Source organism: Dipodomys merriami, unplaced genomic scaffold, assembly GCF_024711535.1.
Source record: "Dipodomys merriami isolate MVZ:Mamm:240054 unplaced genomic scaffold, mDipMer1.0.p SCAF_6, whole genome shotgun sequence".
NCBI lineage: Eukaryota > Metazoa > Chordata > Mammalia > Rodentia > Heteromyidae > Dipodomys > Dipodomys merriami.
The window spans coordinates 6373616-6391651 of record NW_027206179.1 but is presented as its reverse complement, the minus strand read 5'-3'; the positions used below and the strand labels follow the sequence as shown (position 1 = coordinate 6391651).

Here is an 18036-nt window from a genome sequence, read left to right as displayed (position 1 = left end):
AATTTAAAAATGCTAATAAAATAAAATATGGATACTAACTGTAACACTACCTTTTTTCTACACAAGTGCATTAACAATGTTTATTTAGCAATAGTATCTGACAGGTATTTGTTGTTGTTTCTGTATAAAGTTTTGTTTTTTTTTTTTAATTGGTTCTGGTGCTTGAACTCAGAGCCTGGGCACTGTCCCTGAGCCTCTTTGTGCTCAAGGCTGAGTCTCTACTGAGCCACAGCGCCACATCGGGTATTTTGAGTAGTTTATTGGAGATAAGAGTCTCCCGAGACTTTTCTGCCCAGGCTGGCTTCAAACCTCAGTCCTCTGATCTCAGCCTCCTGAGTAGCTAGGATTATAGGTGTGAGCCACCAGTGCCTGGCTTTTGGAGATTTAAGGCCTCAAAAACCCAAGGATCTGAGATAGCCTGTCTTTTGCAGATTATCTGCTGATGGCTTTATCTAGTCAGGGTGGCCTTCGCTAATGGGTTTATCCACTGGCTAAATTCTGCTGGGATTGGCTTGTCAGAGAGATTTGAGTTACCCTCTTCCTATATAAAAGGAGAAGCTGATAAAGAGGTGTCTGTGGCTTTCCAGCAGCCCATGGTCCTCTCAAGAGTGGAGTCCAAAGGATCAATTCAGTGGCCATGGCGGACCCAGCAGAAAACTCTCTTTCTGGCCAACCTTTGCTAGTGAGTACATGCTCCCTAGAGATGACAAGGACCTTTAATCTCATTTTCCATCTCTTTATTTTTTGTCTTCTGTGAATTAGTGTCAGATGTTTTTGAAAGAAGGTGGTACTCCATGAAACGCTGGTTTCTGGGTGATGACTAGCTTGCTTGACTAAGATTCAAGATGGGGTCGCCCTGGGCTTTGTGCTGAGTGAGACACTGAGAGAGGGGCTGCAGGGTGACTTGGAGCTCCTGGGAAGGTCAAACTCACAGGGAAGAAGATAAGCTTCACCTGGTGCATTTTGTGGTTCGAGCCCTTTAAATTAGAAGCAAGTTCTAGTTACATCTAGGAAAAGAGTAAAAGTAAGCCTTCCCTTTTTCTCCATCTGATTTATCAGGAAGCTGTTTATTCATAAAAATCACAAGAGAAGCCAGGCACTGGTGGCTCACGCCTGTCATCCTACCTACTCAGGAGGCTGAGAGCTGAGGATTGAGGTTCAAAGCCACCCTCGGCAGGGAAGTCCACAAGACTCTTATCTCCAGTGAACCACCCAAAAGCTGGAAATGGAGCTGTGGCTCAACATGGTAGAGTGCCAGCCTTGAGCACAGAAGCTCTGGGACAGTGTCTAGGCCTTGAGTTCAAGTCCCAGGACTAGCACAAAAATTTTTTTTCCAGAGAACTTTTTGAAGGAAGAAAAAAAATCTTAATCAGGTTATTGCCATCTCCAGATGTAGAGGTAACTTACTTAAATTAGCTCTACTGGGTACCTGAATCTGGTGCTGGAAGAGACAGCATTTAGAAATTGTACTTACAAAAAGCTATCTTACATGCTGTCATCACTCAGTAATTTTTTTGGTTTGGTTTTGCTTAAGTATTTGGAATGTGTAATCTCTGAAATCATGTAATATTTGTGATTTTGGAACCAGATTATCCTTGGATCTTTAATTAATTACTTAATTTCTGGGGCTTGAACTCAGGGCCTGGGCACTGTCTCTAAGCTTTATTCACTCAAGGCAAGTCTCTACTACTTAAGCCGCTGCTCCACTTCTGGCTTTTTGGTAGTTATTGGAAATAAGAGTCTCACAGACTTTTCCTCCCCAGGCTGGCTTTGAACTGCAATCCTTAGATCTTAGCTTCCTTAGTAGCTGGGATTATAGGCCATAAGTCACCAGCACCAGGGTTATCTTTAGTTCTTTAATGATACTGTAGTTGAGTTCTGGTTTCTTTATTTACACTGCAAGCAAGACTTGGAGTTCAGGGAATCTGTGGTTTGATGTCTTTTATCCATGCAAACAAGAACTCAGTGAGTTGCATACCATTTTTATCTTTTTGTGCCAGCACTGGGGCTTGATCTTAGGACCTAGGCACTGTCCTGCACTTTATCCTCTTAAGGCTGGTGCTCTAGTACTTGAGCCATAGCTCCACTTCAAGTTTTTTACTGGTTCATTGGAGATAAGAGTCTCATAGGCTTTCCTGTCTGGGCTGGCTTTGAACGGTGTTCCTCAGATCTCAGCCTCCTGAGTAGCTAGGATTACAAGCATGAACTACTGGTTCCCAGCTTGTGTTGTATAGGAATGTAGGTATTGGGCATCAATCCCTCCATAGGAAGCCTGTGATCTCTGGGTCTCAGTAAGCGGGGGTGGGAGTGGGGCTGGGGGGATTGTGCTATCATTACATGTTAAAACAGGGAAGAGAGGAGGGAGTGACTTCCTCCTGGAAATGTAGACAATTGTTTGCACTTGACCTTGATGCATTGGATATCCAGGACAGCTGAGGGGAGGGGGAGGAAAGGCTGCAGCAGCAGCCACAGCTGGCAACTAGGAAGTGGTAAGTTCTGGGATGCCTACCCCCAAACTTACTTGGGTTCTACAAACCTGAATTGTAAACCAGCTTTCCAGGTTACTGAGAGAGGACAGTGCTTTGAGATAACTGGAAACGTTTCTATGGCTACTGAGAATCTCCCTCCTCCATCTGACTCATTTCTCTCCTCCCTTTGTTTTCCCCCCAATTTTTGTTTGCTAAAGGGGAACAAGAAAAGGAGTATTCTACCTGAGACTCTGCAGAGGAAGAAGGCCGTGCGTGTCCCCAGGGGCCAGCAGAGAGCCAAGGTGTCTTCCATACTACCTGTGAGGATGACCAGTTGTGTCTTCAAGAGATCTGTGACCAAAATCACATCCCATCCTGACAGCAAGGTCAGATACAGACAGGAAGAGGAGGAGGTGCTGGGGAAGCTAGCGAAGCCACAACAACTGAGCGGGCTCAGGAGACTTCAGGGCCTGCAGGTTTACGACAGTGAAGGACAGCGTTTACCTCTGTTTGATTTTGTGAATCCCTCATTAATCATGTCTTGGGGAAGCCAGGATGATAAATCATGGGGCCAAGCTGGAGCTGACAATCGGCCTCATCCAGAGCCCTCCTCAAGCCAGCCTCCCTATCACAGAGCGGTGATCCCAGATAGAGGCCCTCAGCGGCTGCCTCTCTTCAAGCAACAAGTGACTGTTGCAGATGTCCGGAGACAGACGCAGAAGGTAAACCAAGCCAGAAAGAGGTTGGCTGAAGCCTTAAAAGCTGACAGCCTGGCCAGGCAGGCAGAGAGGGTCAGAGAGGAGGGAGAACTGAGATGAGTGGGCTGGAACTTTCATCAAAATGGAAACAGTCCCTCAGAAGACATCTGATGTGGAAGGCTGGATAGGGGGCAAGGTTCATGGGGGAAGAACTTCTCATTTTTACTTGTCATATGTGTATGTGTGTGTTTGTGTGTGTGTTTTCCCATGCACACACATGCGCCAGTACTGGGGTTTGAACTCTGGGCTTGGGTGCTGTCCCTGTGCTCTTCAGCTCAAGGCAAGTACTCTATTGTTTGAGCCACAGCGTCACTTCCAGTTTTCTAGTGGTTTATTGCAGATAAGAGTCTCACAGACTTTCCTGCCTGGGCTGGCTTTGAACTGAGATCCTTAGATCTCAGCCTCCTGAGTAGTTAGGATTATAGGCGTGTACCACTGCCCCTGGCTTTTAACTTAGCTTTTTTACTCGAGGCTGGTGCTCTATCACTTGAGACACACCTTCACTTCTGGCTTTTTTGGGGGAGGGGAGGGTGGTTCATTGGAGATAAGAGTCTCTCAGGATTTGCTGCCCAAGCTGGCTTTTGAACTACGCTCTTCAAATTTCAGCCTCCTGAGTAGCTAGGACGGCAGGCATGAGCCATCACACCCTGTCTGTCTTTTGCTGCCAGCCCTGCCATTAACCTTGATCCCACCACATCCCAACTATTCTTTTTGTTGTTGGTCATGGGGCTTCAACTCTGGGCCTGGGTGCTGTCCCTCAGCTCTTCAACTCAAGGCTATCTACCGCTAAGAGTCTCATGGACTTTCTTGCCCAGGCTGGCTTTGAACCTTGATCTTCAGCTCTCAGCCTCCTGAGTGGCTAGGATTACAGGGGCGAGCCACCACACCCAGCTCCAACTATTCTTTATTGAACTTTTTTTTTTTTTTTGGAAAGACCAAATGTGTGCCAGGCCTTTTATTTATTTATTTATTTATTTTGGGTCCAGTCGTGGGGCCTGAACTCTGGGCCTGGGCGCTGTCCCTCAACTATTCAGCTCAAAGCTAGCGCTCTACCACTTGAGCCACAGCACCACTTCTGGCTTTTTTTTCTTTTTGCTTATGTGGTGCTGGGGAATCGAACCCAGGGCCTCAGCATGCAAGGCAAGCGCTCTACCACTGAGCCACCTTCCCAGCCCCCTTTTATTTTTTTGAGATACTGGAGTTTGAACTCTGGGTTTTAGGCTTGCTAGGCAGGTGTTCTGTGGCTTGAGCCACGCCCCTTACCCTTTTTCTTTTGTTGTTTTGAATAGGCTGTCACATTTATGGCCAGGCCAGCCTGGATACAATCCTATTTAGGCTTTCAGCATAATTGGGGTGCCAGATGTGTGAGGCATCGTGCCCAGCTTTTTATTGGTTGAGATGGGAGGGGGGGTTCTAATGAACTTTTTGCCTGGACTTGAATTTTGATCCTCCTATTCTGCTTTCTGTGTAGCTAGGATTAAAGGCATGAGGTACTGCACCTAGCTTACATTCCTTTCCTCTCTTGTGCAGTGCCAATTTGTCTTTTGGGTGTTTAATGGAGCCCCTCGCAGCTACTCAGCTACCTGAATGTATTCCTGAGTCTCATCCGCAACCCTGATTCAACCTTTTATAGTGTGCTTGATGGGAATAGCCCGTAGTTCAGGCTGGGACTTGTTTTGCCAGTTGTGAGGCTTGAACTCAGGAACTGGGTGCTGTCCCTAAGCTTTTGTACTCAGGGCTAGTGCTCTACCACTCTGAGCCACAGCTCCACTTCTGGTTTTTGGGTGATTCATTGGAGATCAGTCTCACAGACTTTCCTGCCTGAGTGGAGAGCGCTCAGGCCCTGGGTTCAAGCCTTAGTAATGACACAAAGGAGCATGCGAGTGTGAACACACACACACACACACATCCATCCCTTCTCAGCCCAGGCCTCAAGTCAGTTTCAGAGAAAGTACTGGAGAGATCTATGCTTACCCACACCCACCCAGTCCATCATTCCCAGGTGTGGAACAGCCAGTATGTGCTAGAGCACTCAGGTGTGGTTCAGAAATCCTTTTGGAATATAGAGTTTTTTGATCGTTTAAAGAGCATGTTGTTAGCGTTAATTTGGCTTCCTGAGACAAGGTCTTGCTCTGTAACAGTGCAGGCTGGTCTCAAACTCTAAATCTTCCTGCCTGGGCCTCCTAAGTGCTGGGATTATAGGCTTGTGTTACCATGCTGCATTTGTTTTAATGAACTCTGATGACCATGTTACTGCTCTTTAGAGCAAATGATAATAAAAATTGTGGGGATGTTAACAGGAGCCTTACTTTGGGGAGATGACATGGACATAAATGCATAAATGTTCTTACAAAAGCAAAGACTAGAAATTGGTGATCTAGCGGTCCAACCTGCGGATCGAAGTTGGTGATGACTGCTCCACCCCCACTTACTCCACCATTACTTAAGGGGGAGGCCGAAGCCACCCCCACGTTGGCCTGTGTGCAAACTCATGCAGGAAAACGCCCCCCATTAGCACACTTGGGGGTCTGGCCTCCAGGAAAATGTTCCTACTTTCCTAATGTTAAAGGGCATCGCGGAAGCCTTTCCTTGTTTCACCTTCCCAAGTTTCCCCGATGGTGACAACGGAAGGCTTTGGGGTTTCCTCTCTGGAATGGACGCTCGGGGGGTCTCTGCAAGCGGAGGGACACGCGAAGCCTTCCTGCAGTCCCTGTAGTCTCACGGTGCACCCCGGAAGGCTGGGCGTACTGCGGGGTGTGTGGGGGTCGCCTGCGTCCCCAGCCCCCGCTGGGGGTGGGCCGCCGTCGGGCCCCGGCCCGGAAGGCTCTCCTGCTGTCCTCTGGGTCCCAGGGCTCCTATGCCGCCTCGTCTGGGCCCATCAGGGTGACCTCGAGATGAAGCTCTGTATAGAGATGACGCAAGGTCCCTCAGAGCGAATGCAGGGCACTTCTATGGGTTCAAAGGAGGAAGCCGGCTGAGGGCCTGACGCCATCATGGTCACGGCATGTTTCCCGGATGCGGGCGGCTGGGGGCTTGATGTCATCACGTTGACGCCGTGTTTCCCGGAAGCGTTCGTCCTGTGGGTGGTCTCCGGCCGCGTCAAGACTGGGCTTGAGGGACAGCGCTATGAACTACGTTCTCATGAAGAAGGCGGCGGCAGCTTCCTCAGTGGCCTCCCTGCCATGGCCGCCTCCCGGGAGACCTGGAGCTAGGGCTGACGCCTCCCGGAGTGCCCGCGCTCAGCGTGAGCCCGTACGTGTTTGCGTTGGGGGCGGGGGGGGAGAGGACGGGTCAGGTCCACTGGCTATGCAGCCGCTGGTGCACGGAGAGGTAGGAGTTGCTGGTGAAGGCCTTGCCGCAGTGCGCGCATGCGTAGGGCTTTTCCCCGGTGTGCGTGCGCACGTGCTTCTTGACCGCCGAGAGGTTGTTGAAGGCCTTGCCGCAGTCGGCGCATGCGTAGGGCTTCTCCCCGGTGTGCGTGCGCTTGTGCACCGTCAGTGAGAAACTGCTGCTGAAGGCCTTGCCGCAGTGCGCGCATGCGTAGGGCTTCTCCCCAGTGTGCGTGCGCGCGTGCTGCGTCAGGTACGAGCTCTTGCGGAAGGCTTTGCCGCAGAGGCCGCAGGCGAAGGGCTTCTCGCCGGTGTGCACGCTGCGGTGGCCGGTCAGCGAGGACCGCGTGCTGAAGGCCTTGCCGCACTGGCGGCACTCGTGGTGGCTCTCCCCGCCGTGCGTGCGCGTGTGGCTCTTGAGGTTGCAGCTGGTGCGGAAGACGTGGGAGCACTGGCCGCAGGCGTAGGGCTTCTCCCCGGTGTGGATGCGCACGTGCAGCCGCAGCGAAGACGGGTCGCTGAAGGCCTTGCCGCAGTGGCGGCAGGCGAACGGCTTCTCCCCGTTGTGGATCCGCCGGTGGATGGTCAGGTACGAGCGGCTGCTGAAGGCCTTGCCGCACTCGGTGCAGCCGTACGGCTTCTCGCCCGTGTGGGTCCGCTGGTGCTGGGTCAGGTTGGACTTGGTGCTGAACACCTTAAAACACTGGCTGCATTCGTTGACGTTCGCCCTGCCATGGCTGCTGCCCTGCCGGGAAAGGGATGCGGGCTGTCATTTTGTGCTACTTGGTGTGGAACATGAATGCTCCCCCCTCCCCTCGAACTGATGATGGATGCTTTCTCTGATGGGCCCTCTGGTGCCTGGGTAAGGCTCTAGTCCTGGTGAAGCCATTAGCTTTATTATTATTATTATTATTATTATTATTTGGTTGTGGGGCCTGAACTCTGGGCCTAGGCGCTGTCCCTCAGCTCTTCAGCTCAAGGTTAGTGCTCTACCATTTGAGCCACAGCGCCACTTCTGGCTTTTTCTCTTTATGTGGTGCTGAGGAATTGAACCCAGGGCCTCATGCATGGGAGGCAAGCACTCTACCACTGAGCCACCTTCCCAGCCCCAGCTTTAATTTAAAATGATGTTTGATGTCAGTAGCCTATCTTAGCTACTGGGGAGGCTGAGATCTGAGGAGTGTGGTTCGAAGCCAGCCTGGGCAGGGAAGTCTGAGACTCTTGTCTCCAATAAACACCCCCACCACCTCCAAAAAAGGGAAAAAGCTCAGGGAATAACATCCAGCGTCTAAGTTCAAACCCCAGGATCATTGTGTGTGGGGGGTGCACACATGTGCACACATACACACACACACAAGTTTTGCTATAAGTTGCTTAAGTATGACATTTTCTAATTGATTTAAGACCCATATATGTTTCAAACTGCCAAAATAGGAGTGAAAATATTTACTTGTGGAAACCTTCAGTGAAGAAGTCTGGAGCTCACACTTTTTAGTAAAATCACCAGTGTCACACCACTTTTTCATGTATAAATATGACATTCCCACAATGACTCTGCACACTTTGTCTTTCTGACTTTTTTTTTGTCGGTCATGGGGCTTGAACTCTGGGCTTGAGCACTGTCCTTACGCTCTTTAGCTCAAGGTGAGCACTTTACTGCTTGAGCCACAGCACCACTTCCGGTTTTCTAGTGGTTTATTGGAGATAAGAGTCTCATGGACTTTCCTGCCTGGGCTGGCTTTGAACCGCAATCCTCAGATCTCAGCCTCCTGAGTAGTTAGGATTATAGGCATGAGCCAGTGATGCCCAGCTCTTTCTGACTTTTGACATTACTATGGGGAACCACAGATCATCCATGCTAAGTCTTACTGTTTTCCCACGTTTAGACTGCTGTCTTCTAAAAACATGCTTTTCAGGACTTAGCCATTTGGCTTGAAGGGCATGCTCCAACTCTGAAACAGAATGAAAAGAATTTAGGTTGATGGAGAAAAAGAAATGATTGAGTGAATCCATTAGTGAGGTCCACTCTGAGAAATTACTTCCAGGGATATTTGCAATGAAGGGGAGATTTTAGGTACTTCTTCTTTTTTTTTAAATGACTCTTTGCAGGGTGCTGGTAGCCCACACGTATAATCCTAGGTACTCAGGAGGCAGATCTGAGGATCAAGGTTCAAAGCCATCCTGGGCAGGAAAGTCTGTGAGACTCTTATCTCCAATTAACCACTCAAAAACCAGAAGGTGCTGTGGGTCAAAGTGATAGAGCACTAGCCGTGAGCACAAGAACTCAGGGACAGTGCCCAGGCACTGAGTTCAAGCCCCATGACTGACCCCCCAAAAAGGTCTCTCAAGACAAGTCTTGGTGGCTCATGCTTGTAATCCTAGCTATTCAGGAGGCTGAGATTTGAGAATTATGATTAGAAGCCAGCCAGGGCAGGAAAGCTCCTGACACTCATCTCTAATTAACCACCAGAAAATCAGAAGTGGAGCTGTGGCTCAAAGTGGTAGAGTGCCAGCCTTGAGCAAGAAAAGCTCAGGGACAGAGCCTAGGCCCTGAGTTCAAGCCCCAGTACTGGTACCAAAAAGAACAAAAAACAACAAACTGAGCTTGCGAAGAGAGTGACAAGAAGGCTCCTAGGTTGCAAGCTGGGACTTAACCTTCCAGAAGGAGAGAGCTGTTCCTCTCCCTCTCCCCAGAAGCCACAGATGATGAGAGCTGAAAGCACTGTACCATTGTGTTCCTTCCATCTCCATCCAAAAAGAGCATAGCTCCCCAGTGGATGTTAGGATGTTCTGACTCCTTCGCCCCGTGTGGTCCCTTGCAGGCGCTTACCTGCACAGGTGTCTTGGACAACTCCACTCTCCTCTGTCCCCACCTGGGGACAGAGTTCCAACTGGGCAGCCAGGCTGGGCACATCAACATGGCACCCTGCAGATGGAGAGAAAAAAAGCGATGGAGGGAGGTGGTTCAGGGCAACATCTCCATGCAGGGCAGGCCAACATTTGTAGGATGTAAGTGTGGCTTTAGAGCAGGGAGTAGTTCTGCTGGATAGTAATGAGAGTAAGAACCTTCCTGAGGACCAAGAAGACAGGACTCAGTACTACTTCACTCAGTACTGACTCAGGGTGATGGGACAGGCACAGTCCTGGCTAAGCCCAAGGACAAGTTCTCAACTGTGGGCCAGGAAGAATGGGAAGTCAGGGCAAAAAAGAGATCCAGTCCACAGAGGAGGACATGAGGCAGTGCTGTAGGTGGGGACCACAGTCCCCCCCCACTGTTCCTCTGGCATACACAAACAGAGGGACATCAGGGGCTCGAGAAATACTTGGGAAAAGCTGCAGCAACTGGGTGCTGGTGGCTTGTGCCTGTACTCCTAGCTACTCAGGAGGCTGAGATCTGAGGATCATGGTTCAAAGCCAACCCTGGGCAGAAAAGTCTAACCTCTTATCGTCCAGTGAACCACCAGAAAACCTGGAAGTGGAACTATGGCTCAAAGTGGTACAATACTAGCCTTGAGCAAAAGAGCTCAGGGATAGTGTCCAGGCCCTGAGTTCAAGCCCAAGACTGGGAAATAGCCACAGCAGTAGAGTTGGTGATGTGGGGGCTACAAAGCCTGTCCTCCCCCTTCCAAGCAGGAAGTCTGGAAACTTCCCTAGAGTAGGCAGCAAGGAATGGGATGGTGAACAAGTAGCAGAATGTGGGCCAGAGAACTTGATGGTGATGTTGTAAATGACCTGTGCCCACCATCTTTCCTCCACTCTGAGATGAGAGTACAATACAAAACGCAGAGGTTCACCCCAGTCAGCGACAACCTGTTCCTGATCTACAGGTTCACTAGACTTTGCCTTCTTTGCCTTCAGTAGGCCTTGCAATAGCCAATAAGGATATGGATGATCCTAGGGCACCCATCATGGGGAAATGCAAACCAGAACAATGCTACGTGTGTTTCTGTGTTGGGATGGCCATGATCAGAAGGAATTGGAAAATGTGGGGACACAAACTCTTGTGTGCTACGGGAAGGAAAGCGGGGGTGGCCTCTACCAAAAAGCCTGCCAGTGCCTCAAACTGGTGAAACACAGATGTCATAGGAAGGGAAGGGAAGGCAGGAAAACAAAAGCTTGTGCACAAGATTCACAGCTGCCCCAAAGAATGGGTAAGCCTGGTGTGTTATGGCCATATGATGGAATAATATCAACCACAAAAAGGAATGAGATGAGTATGTGCTATATCAGTTAACCCTTTAAAATAACATGTTGTGTGATAGAAATCAGACACAAAGTTCTTGTGTTTTGTGACTCTATTTGATAAAGCGTTCTGAACAGCAAGCCCACAGTCAGAGGACAGTGAAGTGCTAGCAAGTGGGAAAGTTTCTCCCAAAGCTGTCTTAGTCTTAGTCTTTAACTGCCCACATAATAAAATGCTCAATGCTGGGTACTTTATAATGAAAAAAGGTTAACTGTGGATCAGGATTCTTGTGTGTGGAGCTGTGGATCAAAGTAGTAGAGCACTATTCTTGAGTGAAAGCTCAGGGACAGTATCCAGGCTCTTGAGTTCAAGCCCCATGACCACCACCAGCACCACCACCACCAAGAAAACTGAATAGGTCCCTGAGCCCTGACCCACTCACTGCCAGGAAACAGTCCCTGTCCAGTCATCTCACAGTATGCCCACCCCTTCTATTGGAGAGAGAGAGAGAGAGAGAGAGAGAGAGAGAGAGAGAGAGAGAGAGAGAGAGAGAGAGAGAGAGAGAGAGAGAGAGAGAGAGAGAGAGAGGGAGAGAGAGATTGTCTACAACTTGAGCCATGGATAAGATCTTGGACTTGCTGCTTGGGCCAGTCTCCCACCTCGGTCCGGTGCCTCTACTGAGCTGGGATTATAGGCTGGTGCCCACCACACCTGCCTCTGAGGCCTCACTTCTTCGACGTTCCAGGACCTCAATACTGTTTCCTAGGAGGAGGGGCTAGCAAAGGTTCCAGCGGAGGACCACAGCGAAACCACAGCAGGGCAATGGCAACGTCCTGTAGTGACAGTGGGGTCTACCCTGTGGGCATATCGCTGAGCAACTCAAATGTGTGAACTCTCCCTCTATAGATGAGAAAGGTGAGTTGTGGCATGGACGTGGGGCGTGGCTCCTCTCACCCAGAGAGACCAGGTTGCGGCAGTTCTCCAGCGTCACCTCACTGTACAGCGTCCTCTGCCAAGTGTCCAGCAGGGCCCACTCCTCTTGGCTGAACTCCACAGCCACGTCCTTGAAGGTCACAAGGTCCTATGGCATTGCACATGTCCCAGCTCAGTCCCGGAGCCTGCTGGGGAGGCCCCTGTGCCCCTCTGCATGGGCAGTGCAGTGCCCCAGAATGTCCCTTCCCACACAACCCACCTCCCTCGGGTACAGAGGAGGGATGATTGGGGATGAATGAATGATGACTCGAGTGGAGGACATGGGGGCTTCCTCTGACCTCCAAGGAGACCTGCCAGGCCTGGGGACTCAACAGGCCCTGCTTTCCCCATGAGATGGGAGAAGGAAGTGTCTACTCACCCGTGTCCAGCCCATGAGGACCTCGCTGGCCAGCCTCTCCTTCTCCAGGCCTTCTTTCTGGAGAGAGGCCAGGTATAGGTGAGGCTGAGCTGCCGAAGAGGAATGAGTTAGAATACTCTAAGCTGCCCTGCGTTCTGACACTGCTCTCCTCACCTGTGACTCAACTCATTTCTTTACCCCTACTGTTTTCCCCTTGGACCCCCACATTCAACCCCACATACTCATTTCCCCTACTCACACATGCACACACCTCCAACCTGGCACAACCTCCACCTGATGTTTTGAAACGCAGCTATAAAACAGTGTGCAAATCCTGGACACCCCTGGGAGCAGGTCATTGCTACTGGGCAGAGGGGGAACAGGTTTCCGGGGGTCCCTTTCAGAAGGTCCGACATATTCCACAGCTGGCTCATCGCAGACACCCACCACACAAGTCCAAAGCCTAAGATTGCTCTCCAGCCCTGTGGTCTTGGGGACAGCTGTGCTGTTGTCCTGCCTCCTACTTAGCCCCCATCCGGCCCCTCCTGGGGGTCCAGGCCTTCAAGTACCCAGAGTCTCACCACAAGTTGGGAGCAGGACTGCGGCTGTCATCTTGTGACTCCGATGGCAGAGCTACTGACCACAGGGCAGAGGTGGAGGGAAGATGTCCTGAGACCCCCAGGGGCACCCCTAGAATAGACAGGACATCCACATGACCGCCTGTGTTGCCGTTCGCGCGCGTGCGCGCGCGCACACACACACACACACACACACACACACACACACACACACACACACACGAAGGATGGCACAGCCCACCCATGCCTGTGACGCTAGCAGTGACTATCACTGCCCTGCTGGCTTCGAAGACCTTGGCTTTACCAAGTCACAGCACCAACTCCACACCCAACAAGTGGTCCCTGCAGACTTGGAACTGAGGCCCATCTTTCTGGGTGAGGGCAGAGACCTTCACCCAGGGCCTTAGGCCTGCTCTCCATAGCCTAGGTCCGCTCTGCCTGCGGCAGCCTCTGCCTCAGTAGCTCTAAGTCACTTTCAGGGGTGAACCTGAGGAAAGGGCTCAAAGGCTCTGCGGCTGCTCCGGGGCAGCTGTGGGGAGAATACTTAGCAGCACTGCCCAGGCCCATGGCCACCATGAGTGAGACCTTGGGGGTGATTTCCAGGAGATGGTAGGCCTCAGATGTGTAGCCCTTGCAGGCTGTTCCCAAATCAGAATCTTTCCCAGCCACTCCTGAATTCCTCACCCACAAACGCTGTCAGAGAAACCAGTGGTTACTGTTGGCTTCACTAAGGTGTAGGGGTCTTACACAACAACAGAGCAAATCACCTCCCTTGTGGCTTGACCTCAACCTGTGATCCTCCCTATCTCAGCCTCTGGATCAGCTGATAGGGGAGGGGGGCGCCACCCCCAGCTCCAAGCAGGGGTTTCTTTCCCTCACTGCCTGGCCTCTTCCTCACACAGCCAACGTTTCTGTCTCTTCTCCTCATCTTCCACTAGCTCCTCACACCTGGCCACCGCTACCTCCAGGACCACAACGTGGCAGCTCTGGCAGTCCCCTGTGCTCCACCACAGTGGCTGTTTTCACATGTCCTGTCAGCAAAGCCCAGGGGACCACAGCCTCTGGGAACAAGGGCCCAAGGACAGGTGCAAGGCTGAACAAAGTTACAGAAGCCTGCCTTCCTCTTCCTGATTCCTGGCCTTGGTGAAGCATATGTGGACTTGTTCACTGTGGCATTACTTCACTTTCTTTGGGGCATTACATGTTCACAGTGGCATTATTTCACTGGAGCATTACTTAGAACAGATAACAATGGCCAATCCTGTGGCCATCAAAAGGAAACATGGGCTTTCTCCAGAGGAGAAACGTGTAACCAGCAAGACAAACACAAACCTGCAAAAATCTTTACTGATGAAGACAATCACCTCTGGTCAATTTAAGGGGAAACTACACATAGAGGAACAGCAGTGTATATGGAGAGCTTCCTCCTGTGTAGTCACAGGACAAAATACAGCCCTGTAAGACCAGCTTCTTGGGGTCTTGGTGAGCTCTGTGTGTCCCCAAGAAGAAATCAAGGAGGGAGGGAACATGGTGCAGGAATGGGCTTGGACCTCAACAGTGGATTTTGGACCACATGGAGAAATAGTCACAGACTCCTAGACTTCTGGGAAAACAGATAAGCAACCACTTCCTGCCACCAACAAGGTGCACACCTGAGTTCTAGTCCCAGGCCTGTGTGAGTGTGTCCTTCCTCTGCAGATGGAAGACTTAATCAGGTGCACATGCTTTCCCAGAATGACAGATGGCATTCTAAGGGCATTGTAAGAGCGAGGAGAGTCAAGGGAAGCAGGTGTTCTGAAGGTGAGGGATGGAAGGAGAGAGAGAGAAAAAGAGATCTGAGAATGGCACCGTGGTAGCTTTAAAGTTGGAGGAGGGAGCTACAAAGCCATGGAATGCCCTGGTTGTTTAGGCCTGCTCTAGTTTGAACACTGTATGCCTTCTGTCCTGAGTGAATAGAGGCAGTTGATCATCCTAAATTCTGTAACCCAAGACTATGCATTCCATGGTAGGCAACTATTATCTCAAGAATGTAATAGGAAAGCCGATGACAGTGAATCTTGTCTGTAATCCCAGCTACTTGGGATATGCAAATAAAAAGGATGCTGATTTGAGGTCGGTCCAGGCAAAAAGTGAGGCTCTATCTCAAAGAACAGCTGGGCATGGTAATCCCACACCTGTGAGTCCAGCTACATGGGAGCCACAGGTTGGAGGACTGAGGTCTGAGGCCAGATGTAAACAAAACCAAAAGACTATTTGAAAAATGACAGAAAAGTGGCTAGATGCCGGATGCGCACCTGTACTCCTAGCTACTCAGGAGGCTGAGATCCTAGGATCACAGTTCAAAGCCAGCTTAGCTAAGGAATCCTTGAGACTCTTATCTCTAGTTAACCAGCAAAAAACTGGAAGTAGAGCTGAGGTCCAAGTGGTATCCTTGAGCAAAAGAGCTCAGAGACAGAACCCAGATCCCTAGTTCAAGAAATGGACTGGGTGTGGGCTTAGAAAACAGAATGGACTTGGGGTGGGGCTCAGGAGGTAGAGCATTTGCTCACCAAGAGCGCAGAGTTCAAATCCAAATCTCTCTCTCTCTCTCTCTCTCTCTCTCTCTCTCTCTCTCTCTCTCTCTCTCTCTCTCTCTCTCACACACACACACACACAGAGTATATAAAAACTAGAAAGAAAATAGAAATAAGGCAATGAGATGTGGCTTTGTGGCAGAGCACTTGTCTGGTATATACAAGGTCCTGGAGTCTATCTGTAGGATTGTTTAAAAAACCAAAACCAAACTGTTGGTATCAGTACAGATGTCTACAATTCTAGCTACTTAGGAGGCTGAGATCTGAGGATCATAGTTAGAGGCCAGCACAGAAAGGACAATCTATGAGACTGTTATCTCCATTTATCTATATCCAGAAGTAGAGCTGTGGCTCAAGTGGTAGAGTGCTAGCCTTGAGCACCAAAGCTCAGGCAAAGTGCCCAGGCTCTGAGTTCAAGTCCCAGGATGGGCGCACGCTCACACACACAAACACACAACCTTCAGGCCTGTAGCTCCTCATAGTTATAGCTCCAGCACAAGCAAAGCCAGTTCTCAGGTTCTTGGAACAATCCAAGTTCTGTATGGTCCTTACCTGGACACATGAAACTTAGATCAGTGAGCCCTGGCTTCAACACAAATCTGAGCTTGCATGATGCGTTCCTTGACCTGAAAAATGAAATGTACAAAGGTGACTTCTGACATTTTAATTGGTAGTAATGAGTTTTTAATAGGAAAAAACTTTTTTCTTTTTATATTATCTGTGTGATGTTTAGTATGATGTAATAGAAGCCCACTGCCTGACAGGACTTTACTGATCCTTTTGTGTGTGTGTGTGTGTGTGTGTGTGTGTGTGTGTGTGTGTGTGTGTATAGTAAAGATACTGTACAGAGGGGTTACAGTTACATGAGTAAGGTAATGAGTACATTTCCTATTGAGCTTTGTTACCTCCTGTTTTCCCTCTACCATTCCTTTCCTCCCCACCTCTCCAACTCCTCCATCCCCCCCACCAAGTTGTAAAGTTCGTTTTCAACATTGTGTCTTGTACATCAGGCCTCATTGTTACAATGGATCAACCTGTATCCTTATTTCAGGCCCGGGCTGAGGACAGCAGAGAGCAGCTGAAGGCTGTGTTTCTGACTTGCTTAACTCCTTTGGCTGGGAGGAGAGCTCAGGGTGATACCAGATGCTGCGAACTCCTCACTTAGAGGCCTTAGCAGTGACGGCGCTGCACCAACACAGTTTACATAGTTCTCCCAGAACTTGACACTTAAACAAACTTGACAGTGGAATTTCCAAACTCTGCACTGCAGAAATTCTTTGCTGGGGGGTGGGGTGGGTTTGCACTGGCTAAATAACAAGAAATGTCCCCAGGCTTGGCCAGGGTCCCTGGGGGTGGCTGACTCCCCTCGGGGTGCAGACACACCCTCCGGGGTGCAGACTCGCCCCCTGGAGTGCTCTCAGTCTCCGGGGTGCAGACTCCCCGGGTAAGTCCCAAGCGGAGGAGACCCGGGAGGACGGGAGCGAGTAGCGCCTGGGGCCTCAGCGGGAGGAACCGGGGCTCCCGGGAGAGACCCGGGGACGCGGAGCCGGCGGCCTGGGGTAACACGCCCCTCCTCCCTCTTTCTCGCTCACCGCGTCCGGGTCCACCCGGGGCTCGCAGCGCGTCCACCGCTCTGGGCACCACAGGGCTGTCCGCCGACGCCGCCCCGCACTTCCGCTGCCAGCCGTGGGCGGCTCTCCCCGCTGTCAACTTCCGGCTCTGGCTGTCAGTCGCGGGGAGACGTTGGGGGACTCGAGGGAAGGCGGGGAAGGTGATGACGGGCGGCGGTCGTGCCGCCTCCTCAGGTCCAGCTGTTGGGTTTACTCAGGAAGAGTGAGATTAGGCCCTGGGTTCCTTCAGCACGGGAGAGCCCGGCCAGGGTTGGGGGGCGAAGACCACTTCCGGGGCGGGACCAGTGTTTGGGGTCGGGGCTATTGGTAGGCGGGGGCGGAGCCAGTAATGGATGGAAACCAGAATTGGGCGTAACTGGGCGCGGTTCATATGGGCGTGGCTTGATAAGGGCGGGGGGGGGGGTGTCTAACTCCAGGGATGGTTGTGTAGGGATCTCTCTCAGTCCTTTACCCAGAGGTAACAGTGATTTCTCCTCTGCCTTCCAGACACGGAGTGTACTTGTATGTGTGTGTGTGTATTTGTGCCTGTGTATATGCTAGAATTAATGCCCATTGTGCTTCTCCTCAGGTACAGTTTCAGATCCTGGGATTATGGAACCAAACATAAAATTCCCTGCCCTCAGAAAACCTGCATTTTAACTGTGTTTGGGGTGAGGGGTGGGGGGAATGGCCAAAGGGAGTGAGCAGGGAATATGACAAATAAAGTGCATGGAGTGTTATTTACCCGTGGGAAGGATGGGAAATGAGGGTTATTGTCTTGAGTCATCTTTCGGTTGATGCCTCCTGCCTTTCCTGAGAAGCCAAATTATCTCCCAATTCTAGTTATTCAGACAGTGAGGCTTCTCTGTGCCCTGGCTTGCCAGGCCCTTGCTGGACTTAATCACCAGCTCCAACCTCTACAGTTCCAGCATGGTATCCGTATTTGAAGGAGTTCAGGTTGATGTAGGCAGTGGGGAGCCCTAGAGTGGGGAGCTGGGGTCCTCCTTATCTGCACCAGCTTAACTGTGTGTAAATAGAACCAATCATACATCCTGCAACAGCTGGGCACTGGTGTCTCGCGAACGTACACGGAGAACTCTGTCACTTTAGGTACAGAGGCTGTGGTTCCTGCGCTCTCTGTGGCCATGATAGGAGGTCTGGGATGGCCCCTGTCTGGAGCCATGAACTTGGCAGAGGAGGCAGGTCT

At 50.8% G+C, this 18036-nt stretch overlaps 2 protein-coding genes across 5 annotated transcripts; one reads left to right on the top strand and one right to left on the bottom strand.

Annotated features, from left to right (window-relative positions):
* The first annotated feature begins 637 nt into the window (after positions 1-637).
* Mbd3l3 (methyl-CpG binding domain protein 3 like 3) lies at positions 638-6124 on the top strand. Its single transcript, XM_070002111.1, has 3 exons — positions 638-682; positions 2687-3259; positions 6008-6124. The coding sequence occupies exons 1-3, from the start codon at positions 638-640 to the stop codon at positions 6122-6124; spliced, it is 735 nt and encodes a 244-aa protein (XP_069858212.1).
* On the bottom strand, positions 3596-17070 carry Znf557 (zinc finger protein 557). Of its 4 annotated transcripts, XM_070002361.1 has the most exons (7): positions 16812-17070; positions 15772-15845; positions 12650-12758; positions 12090-12178; positions 9386-9481; positions 8425-8507; positions 3596-7300 (listed from the first exon to the last, which is right to left on the bottom strand). In XM_070002361.1, the coding sequence occupies exons 2-7, from the start codon at positions 15779-15781 to the stop codon at positions 6518-6520; spliced, it is 1170 nt and encodes a 389-aa protein (XP_069858462.1). In that variant the 5' UTR covers positions 15782-15845; positions 16812-17070; the 3' UTR covers positions 3596-6517. The 4 variants fall into 4 exon arrangements, with proteins under 4 accessions (XP_069858462.1, XP_069858461.1, XP_069858463.1 ...); XM_070002360.1 differs by lacking the exons at positions 15772-15845; positions 16812-17070 and adding an exon at positions 11693-11819 and having other exon boundaries at positions 12650-12757; XM_070002362.1 differs by lacking the exons at positions 15772-15845; positions 16812-17070 and adding an exon at positions 11693-11819 and having other exon boundaries at positions 12090-12146; positions 12650-12686.
* Positions 17071-18036: the final 966 nt, after the last annotated feature.

Coding starts and splice junctions, on each gene's coding strand:
- Mbd3l3 (XM_070002111.1), top strand. CDS start 638: ATGGCGGACCCAGCAGAAAACTCTCTTTCTGGCCAACCTTTGCTA. Junction 683..2,686: donor TTTCTGGCCAACCTTTGCTA/GTGAGTACATGC, acceptor TGTTTGCTAAAG/GGGAACAAGAAAAGGAGTAT. Junction 3,260..6,007: donor TGGCCAGGCAGGCAGAGAGG/GTCAGAGAGGAG, acceptor CTGCGTCCCCAG/CCCCCGCTGGGGGTGGGCCG.
- Znf557 (XM_070002360.1), bottom strand. CDS start 12,680: ATGACAGCCGCAGTCCTGCTCCCAACTTGTG. Junction 8,508..9,385: donor TGTCCAAGACACCTGTGCAG/GTAAGCGCCTGC, acceptor ATTCTGTTTCAG/AGTTGGAGCATGCCCTTCAA. Junction 7,301..8,424: donor AGTCTAAACGTGGGAAAACA/GTAAGACTTAGC, acceptor CTTTCCCGGCAG/GGCAGCAGCCATGGCAGGGC.